The sequence below is a fragment of the Dipodomys ordii genome, unplaced genomic scaffold, assembly GCF_000151885.1.
Source record: "Dipodomys ordii isolate 6190 unplaced genomic scaffold, Dord_2.0 Scaffold228, whole genome shotgun sequence".
Classification (NCBI taxonomy): domain Eukaryota; kingdom Metazoa; phylum Chordata; class Mammalia; order Rodentia; family Heteromyidae; genus Dipodomys; species Dipodomys ordii.
The window spans coordinates 326,930-336,067 of record NW_012267444.1 but is presented as its reverse complement, the minus strand read 5'-3'; the positions used below and the strand labels follow the sequence as shown (position 1 = coordinate 336,067).

The 9,138-nt window shown below is 37.0% G+C and overlaps 1 protein-coding gene across 2 annotated transcripts in view; it reads right to left on the bottom strand.

Moving 5' to 3' along the window:
* Nucleotides 1–764: 764 nt before the first annotated feature.
* Nucleotides 765–9,138, bottom strand: part of Pigk (phosphatidylinositol glycan anchor biosynthesis, class K) — a 94,725-nt gene continuing 86,351 nt past the window's right edge. For both annotated transcript variants that reach the window (XM_013035888.1, XM_013035889.1), the window contains exon 11: nt 765–1,185. In XM_013035888.1, coding sequence (XP_012891342.1) covers nt 1,069–1,185 — 117 coding nt within the window. In that variant the 3' untranslated portion in view covers nt 765–1,068. The remainder of the gene's footprint in view (nt 1,186–9,138) is intronic.

The following is a 9,138-nucleotide window of genomic DNA, read 5'->3' as shown; positions in this document are numbered from 1 at the left end:
CAACAATATTAGACTGTCAAATGAGCTACTACACATTCATGCAATGATGTAACATCTTTCCTTTGTTTTGTTTTCTTTGCTTTGGCTTCTTTTCTTTTCTTTTGTTGCTCATTTGATCTTGGATCCCTGGGCTTCCCTCCCACCTCCGGGGTCTTTTGAACAGCTGGGTTACAAGGGTACAACTCCATGCCTGGTTCACCATGTATACTTAAATAATATCCAAAGACAGAGAAGGGTTGATAATATAGCACCATAAAAAAGTTATGAAACAACATATTCTATATGATCCCTATTCAGAAAAAACTATGCTCATAAATTAAAAGTTAGGATATACAGACAACTTAACAGAAGTTATCTCCTTTTTATGTTTTTATTCTCTTTAAGTAGTTGTACAAAGGAGCTGCTATTCAACAAAGGACTTTATGAATACAGTACATCTTGATCAGTGTCAACCCTTTCATGTTCTCTCCCATCCCTGCTAATATCACCCTTCAATTCAGAAGTTACTTTTTTTTTCCCCTCCTTTTATTCAGGGCCTGGACACTGTCTCTGAGCGTTTAACATCTAAGGCTAGCACTTTACTTGAACCAGAGGTCTACTTCTAGCTGTTTTTCTGAGTAGTTCATTATAGACAAGAATCTCACCGACTTTCCTGCCAGGGATGGCTTTAAACTGAGATGCTCAGATCCTCAGCCTCCTGAGTAGCTAGAATTACAGGCACGAGCCACTGGTGTTGGCTCAGAAGTTACCTCTTTCAGCAAGAATATCTTCACAATTTTTATTTTCCAAATGAAGTAGATAATAGAGAATTGTTGCTTTTTTAAAAAAGAATGAGTCAGTATATTCTGACGTTTGTCACACTAGTGTTTATAACACAAAATAAAAATTACACATAGTAGCAAATAAGCACTTGCAACAATAATTATTTTTCTTTAAGTTACAATGTCAATAATTCATTAAAATTTAATTTTCCCAGTTTACACAGGAGCAATATATTTTTTAAAAAGGTGATAACATTATTTTATCCAAGGTTTCAGTCTTCCATTCATTCTTCCCATATCACTGAGTCTAAAAAATGAACTTCATATGCTTGATTCCATAGGTTTTGAAGAAAACCATGATAATGAGGGCCCACAGTCCCAAGATGAAACCCCCAGGAGGATGCCAATCTTTCAGCTTTGGTTTCTGAAAAATAAAAATGACATCGTCAATTTAACAAAAGTAAATAGCTCAGCAACAGGCCAGACATAGTGGTTATAATTGAGAATTACCTGGCAGGCAAAAATCAGAAAGACTATGTTTTCAGGACAGCTGGAGAAAAAGTTAACAAGAACCTCATCTCAATAAACAAGCCAGTATGGTGATTGATACCTTTCATCACAGCTTTGTAGGAGGTCTTAATTAGGAGGATTGCAACCTAAGGCTAGTCCTGGGCAAAAATTGGAGACACTACCTGAATAACTAAAGCAAAAAAAGAGGTAGCTTAGTGGCTCTCGTGCCTGTCTAGTGAACTAGTCCAGTCATTCATTCAGATATTTAGCAATTACTCATTTGGGGGACAGTGTCCCTAGCAATGTCATACTGCCCCTATGATATGAAATGTTCCTTGTCATGAATGCTGTGTTTACTTAAAAGTAAACAACTCAAATAGCACCAACCTCTCTAGATTATTTTTGAATTCTCATAATACCTGACCTGCACTTTGTCACTCCTGTGAATTCTGTTGCCTTTATTGTTTAACCCCATGTAAACTTCCTAATGTCCAAGTCCATCTGAGTCTATACCATATCGCCTTCTCTAGTCCCCACCCCACAACACACAACCATGTATCTTGAGTGTTCCTCTTCCCAGCAAGGACAGTCTTCCCATGATATGTCATCTTAATAGCTCCACTACAACCCCGTTACCAGAAGCTCATGACAAGTATCTCTTATTAGTCTACTTGCAATAATACATGAATCAACTTTTCAACAATTGAAAATTTAGTCCTTGAATAGAAAGGGAAGAAAATGGCCTCACTACCTTAATTTGGATTCTAATAGTAGAGTTTTAGGAGCTTTTAATCAAATGCTAATAAAAACAAAACTATCGTCTACAGCAATTATATTCCATCTTCATCCCTTACCTATTCTCACTCTTGAACACTTCTTTCAGGAAGCTACCCAACAATGCACAAACACCAAATCAAAAGGAATGGTGGTACACATACTCTTTGCCAGTTTGGGGACTTGCTGATCTCAGGGCTCTTGCTCTAGCTTACCTTTTTTTAACTTACAGTTGTCCCTCTGCCACTTGAGCCAGGCCTCTACCCTCCATTATGAGGCTAAGGCGGAAGGATAGCCAGTATGAGAGCAGCCTGAGCTATAACATAGCGAGAACCTGCCTTAGAAAAAACCAACAATGCCAAAATTCCGTAATAGGTATTGGGGTGTAGTTCTGTGGTAAAATGCTTGCCTCTCATGCACAAAGCTCGGGGTTCCACACCCAGAATTAGGAAAAAAAGTGTCTGAAAGGGGATTTGATCACACGGATGATGATGATGATGATGATGATGATGATATGATGATGTCTTTGACCTCTAATATCTTAAAAAACATTAAGGTTAGCAGTTCTCAAACTATCCCACAGAGTTCTTAAAAGTCACTTTGCACAACCTTGTAGGAAATCTTAATTTTACTTTAATAGAAAGTCTAGAATAATTACTATAAAGCATAATTACAAACAGGTAATATAAATATTACAAGCAGGTAACAGAAGAAAATAAGCATGTGAACTCAGCAGGACTGATTACTACTCTGTTTGTGACCTGTTTATTTCCTGTAAGTCAATTAGCAAATCACATGGAAAGCTGAACATGAAAAGTGACTTTACATAAAATAGAAAGATTCCCACTATCTATTACAGTAGACACTCCTATATAAACAGCATATATTCCCTGAGAGCCTAGCGTAGGAGCACTGACATAGCTATGGAGACAAGACTCTGATTTACTCTAAGTGGAATCTCTTATTTACATGGCATTTGAAAACTTACATAAACATACACAAAATATACACAAAAAACTCCATTAGGAAAATTAAATAATTATTGTCAGTAATCAGCATTGAATCAAACTCTTAACAAGGAGAACAAGTTATAGATACCTACTCGATAAAACCTAATGAATGAATCTCAGTGCTGAAAGATGTCAAGAAGTCAATTTTTTTAAACCAAACCATGGTTTAATGGTGAACACTCTCTGGTGAACACTGCTGGTGCCTCACACCTATAATCCTATATACTTGGAAGACTGAAGTTGGGGATCTTGGTTTGTGACAAACCCTGGCAGAAAATTTACCAGAACCCTTTTCAACAAAGAGCTGGACATGGTGGTGCGTGACTATTATCCTAGCTACCAGAAAGCCTAACATAAGCAGATCATACCTACATGTGTGCCAGACAACACTATCTTAAAAATAACTTGCAAATATCAAGGGTGGAAGCATTGCTCAGTGGCAGAAGTGCCTGCTTAGAGGACTCAAGTTCAAACTCCAGTACCATCACACACACACACACACACACACACACACACATACACACACTCACACACATCTACAGAGAGAGGCGAATGAAATGTAAATTGTATCATGAGGGCACAGAAATAATAATCAAGTAGTTAGCAGCAAATTGTACATCTAGAATTGTAAAATTGTAGAAATACTAGTTATTCAAATGAGAGAGATTCCCTAAGGTTGTAATTTTACCAGTATATCTTGCCAGAGATAAGACAACTAAGGAAAAAAAACAGTACATGCACAAGTAACCATCATTTCTCCAAAGATTCCACAATTAGCCCTGACAGCTGCTCCAAAAGCCTGCATGTGTCCCTCACCTACATTACAGAGGCCCAGGAGAGGACCAAAAAGAAAGCGTGCTAATACTGTAATTCCTCAAGAGCAAACCTTGAAAGTGGTGAAAGAGAACTAAGAAATATGTGAAGCTACAAAATTTATACATAGAATGGTACTTTAATTCAAATTTTATCAATATTACACAATTTAACAAAAGCAGCAATGTTAGCTTTTTGAATACTGCTATTTACATTGCTGTGTGCTTGTTGTTACTGTTGTTATTTTCCAGAACTGGGGTTTTAAACTCAAGTCCTTGCACTTTCTAAGAAAGGGCTCTACCACTGACTTCATACCTCCAGTTCTTTTGGTTATTTTGAGATAGGGTCTTACTTTTGCATGAACATTTTATACTTCCTTCCATAGCTAAGATGTCAGGCATGTACCACAATGCCAGCTTCTTCTGAGATTTTTTGAACCATTTTTTGTCCATGCTGTCCTGGAACCACAATAGTCCCGATCTCAGTCTCTCACATAGTTGGGATGACAAGAACACACCACTACAGCCAGCTACTGGTTGACAAAGAGTCTCACGAACTGTTTTATCCGGACTCACTTCAAACTCACTCAAGTAGCTAAATTAGAGGAGTGAGCCACTGCACCCAGCTAGTTGTTGCTATGTTTTCACTGTGTATTCATTACATCTTTTGATTCAGAAAAATAGGAAAATCCACTAGTTAAATGTACTTTAAAATCAGCTTAAGAAGGAATCTAAATAGACTTCCCCAGTGCAGCTTCTCCCACCGTTTCACAGCAAGCCATTCAAAAGTTCAGAGAAAGATGACAGCACACCTACCCAAACCAAGTTAACCTCTGATGATAAGCCTCAGATAGTTTCACTATCTTAAAGCCTTGCCTTAACAGCAGGCCTAAAACCAAGGTAATAGTGGACCCAGTGTTCTAATTGCTACAAACCATGCAAATGATTGCTTTGCTCTAGGAAATAATAATTCTGTGACTGAGAAAGGATTTTAACTTGCTCCCCTTTTCTGCCTGTTTAGGAGACTCAGTGTTTATATAGTAGAACGATGAGTTTATGATACAACTAGAACTGTATAATTCATTCCGGCCTCTCTAGTGCATACCTCTTTTATATTTCCACTTAAATACAATTCCCAGTAAACAACATAGTACACAGGTAGAGAGGCACTGAATGAGAATGGTTCACTGAATCTTCTGGAGTTTCAATGTCCACATGAAAAGCTCATCAGAGGGGAAGATACAGGAACTACCTTGTAAACAGCGCATGTTAAGAACCAAGGTTTTCCATGCAGTTCACCTTTTATAAAAGTGTCCCAGACCAGGCATAAACAACAAGGTGGCACATACACTCTCACACCTGAGAGAAAATTACACCATGGTAAAGCAGAGAAGATAGCTCTGAATAAATTTAATAAGGAGTCAAGTATATTTAAAAATTAATATTTGGCATGGATTGGGATAACGATATATAAGCAACCACAGATAAAAGAACAGCATAGGAGAAAAAAAACATAAGATGCAAAAACAATGAAAGAAAGCGGAATGACATCACTTTATAAGGGAAAAACTAAACTCCACAATTATTAGAAAACAACATAGTATTACAAGCACATGTTTCAGTCTTTCATTGCCCTGATTTTGTTAGATAGCAAACACAGCCCCAATCTCCATACATTCCTGCGGCCGCACCTTTACAATGTGGCTTTACAGCAGCTCACATCAAGAGGTAGAATTTACAGGGATAGCATTCACCCAGTATGAGATAGAGAGATACAGAGACACACACAAAGAGAAATAGAGACAAAGATAAAATGACTCTGTCTCCCTACTCTAAATCAGGTGCTCCAGAAACTTCTTTTGTCTTTTGGCCAAAATAGAATGCAACCCTAGTAACATCCCAGTTCCAAGTATAGCTTCAAGAGGGCTTGCTTGCTTCTCTCTCTCTCAGTTCTCAATTGCCACCATGAAAAAAGCCTAAGCTTCTGGAGAAAAAGGCACCATGTAGAGAAGAATTGAGATTCTCCCAGCCAATAGTCAGCCAACTCTGAACAAGACTGTCTCACTAACACAGTTCATTGCAAACTTGGGAGAAAGCCAGCTGAGAACAAGGGAACTGTGCAGCTCAAGTAAGCCTAAATTGCAGAATTGTAAAAAAAATAAATTCTTGAGGTTTTAAGTTACCAAGTTTTGGAATGTTTTGTCAGACATTAGTATCTATGGAGTATGTCCTTTGCGGTAACAATATGGAGGAGAAAAAATCCTTGATTCTTAAGATGATAATAAAATAGAAAATATTCTTATTCATATACTCAATGTCTCCAGTTTCTGCAACTATAATATAAATACGAACAGCACAAGAAGACATTTGCTGGGATGGGAGAAGGTGATCAAGATGATCAAGATCAAGATGATCCCCTTACACCTTCCTAATTTACTTAAGTTAGGTCACAAGTCCACAAAGCAAGGACCTGCACTGCTACCTGTCTCATTTGAACAGTATTTGCCACTGAACTCAGAAAAGTCATTCAGCTAAAATGCTTTCTGTGCTGCTTTGTAGAGGTAAACTTCATCAATGATCTCTACTACCCTCCTCCTTGAAGGCGACTGCAGTGTCACTCACCAGGAGCTCTGGCTCTTCCTTTAACCAGATCCTAGCTGCCACAAGAGACATTGCTCTCAAGGAAATGAAGCATATGTAGAGATGGGGGAAGGAGATTGGATGGGATCTAGAGACATTCACCAAGGCTTCCTCTTCCCAACTACAGCCTAGATCCAAAGTCTCCACCTGTTTCTTTAATAGTTACCAATTAGTAATAATGACATGTTTCCCTCTGCTGGAAAACTGCAAATCTTCCAAAATCTTCACATACTCATCTATGATAAACTTGCAAAGTATTTAATCTAATCTCAGAAGGACCATTTGGATGTTTATAGCCAGGCACCCGTGGCTCACGCCTGTAATCCTAGCTACTCTGGAGGCTAATATCTGAGGATTGCAGTTAAAAGCCAGCCTGGACAGGAAAGTCCGTGACACTCTTATCCCCAATTAACCACCAGAAAACCAGAAGTAGCGCTGTAGCTCAAGTGGTAGAGCACTAGCCTTGAGCTGAAGAGCTGAGGGATAGCGCCCAGGACAGGTCCCAAGCCCAGAGTTCAAACCCCATGATCAAATTAAAAAAAAATTACAAAGAAACAAGGAAAACTGTCTATATAACATTCTATTAAAAATGGAATTTTTCTATAACCATTGTCTACAGTTTTTCCTTAACCATAATTTTAGCTTTACTGTGACAAGAAGATCTACTAGTTATATCATTAGTTAATATTACTCTGGAATCACTGACCAACAGAGTTTATTCTTGGGCAGAAGTAAATTTTTATTTGCAGAAATGAGGTACCAACAAATTATAAAAATCAACTCGTAATTATTGAGAATTTAAAAACTTTGATTTAGGTATTAAAAAAATAAATAGCCTTCAATTATGGCAGTAAAAGTAAGTCTACAAATGGAAAAAAAATCATTCATAATAACAACACAAATAAAAATAAAAACGACTAAGAATACCCATAGCACGAGATGCCAGTTAAATAATCTATATTACTCTACAGAGAGGGGTAAACAGGAATAACAAAATAAGGTATAAAATGCTAAACAGCAATGTGGTTTCAGTACAAGAATAGAAACATGAATAAAACAGAATAGGAGGTAGGCAATCAGCCCAGCACCTGAGAATTTACACAGCATAAAAGCAGTATCACAAATCAGTGGACCAGGAAGCAGTATTCCTGGCACTCTAACCATGGATTAGCATTCAAAAAACCCCCTTAGTTTTGTACCTAACTCAGCACCATAAACACTATAAACACCAAAATACACCTCACATGATTTAGAATTAATGTAAATACAGAAGAAAAGAGGTAAAATGTAGGGGAACTGCATGGTAGAGATTTATTAGTCTACAGAGAGTAAACAAAAATAAGGCAGAATTTTTTTTAATTTTTGAGAGATGAAATCTTTATGATTATCAGCTTACATTAGTTATATGAGGATAAACAGGGTAAAAAGTAGTTTTCATTGTTATATTTCCACACATGAGAGAGATGAAATCTTTATAGTCTTTGGGAAACTACCTTAAAAATTCACAGCCAAGGAATGGAAACAGGATAGAGAGGCACTAAAATATAAAAAGAGATATTTCCTTCCCTTTCCTTCCTAGTGTGAGAGCTTGAGAGAGGAAGATAAAAGTGAGTAGATGGAAATACCCCCAGAAGACACAAGGATTTATTGATAAATAACACAAGGAACAAAATTCACCCAAAAAGTAATTATAAATGGCTAATTCGTACTTGAAAAAACTCTTTTATTCCTTTTTTGGTACTGAGGCTTGAAATTGGGGCTTCATGCTCAGCTTGTTGATCACGGCTAGTGCTCTACCGCATGAGCCATGCCTCAATTCTGAAAACCTCTTTCAACCATAAGACAAAATGTTTCCTATCTCTTCCTCTTTTAAAATTAAACTAATAATGTTAAGTAGGATGGTCAGCTTTTCAAACAAGCAGTCTGTATATATGTATATAGGTATGTACGTATGTATATTATGTATGTATATATGACAGTGCAAGTTTAAACTCAGGACTCCAAGCTTGCCAGTACTCTATCACTTGAACCTTATCCCCTAGTCAATTTTTGTTGTTGTTGTTCTTTGTTTTTAAGATAGGGTTTTTGGTTTTGCCTGAAGCTATGGGCTTCTAGCTGGGATTATAGCTATCTGAGATTATAGTTACACACACACAGACTATTTGTTTAAATGAAGACTTCACTTCTTTCTTAGACTGGCTTTGGATTTATTCTCTTGATCTCTACCTCCAAAGTAGCTGATATTACAGCCATGCACAGCCCCTAGGGTCTTTAAAATGTTAATTTTTCTCCAAAGACCTGTAGCATTTCTAGGATCTATATTAAGAAATGCAGCATTACAGATAAATGCTTTACACAAAGAATTTTGTCTCAGTATTAACTACACAATAAAAAGCAGGAAACAATCTATGTAAATATATTAAACATATATTAAACAGTTGTTAAAATGTTTTCAAACAATTTTAATGATTTGGAGAGATGCTTATCCTTTAATAATAATATAAACAAGACACTAAATATGAAAATATCTGTTTAACCCAGAAATGAACCTACAGACCTATAGCCATCTAATCTTCGATAAGGGAGCTAAAACAATAGAATGGAAGAAAGACAGCCTGTTCAGTAAATGGT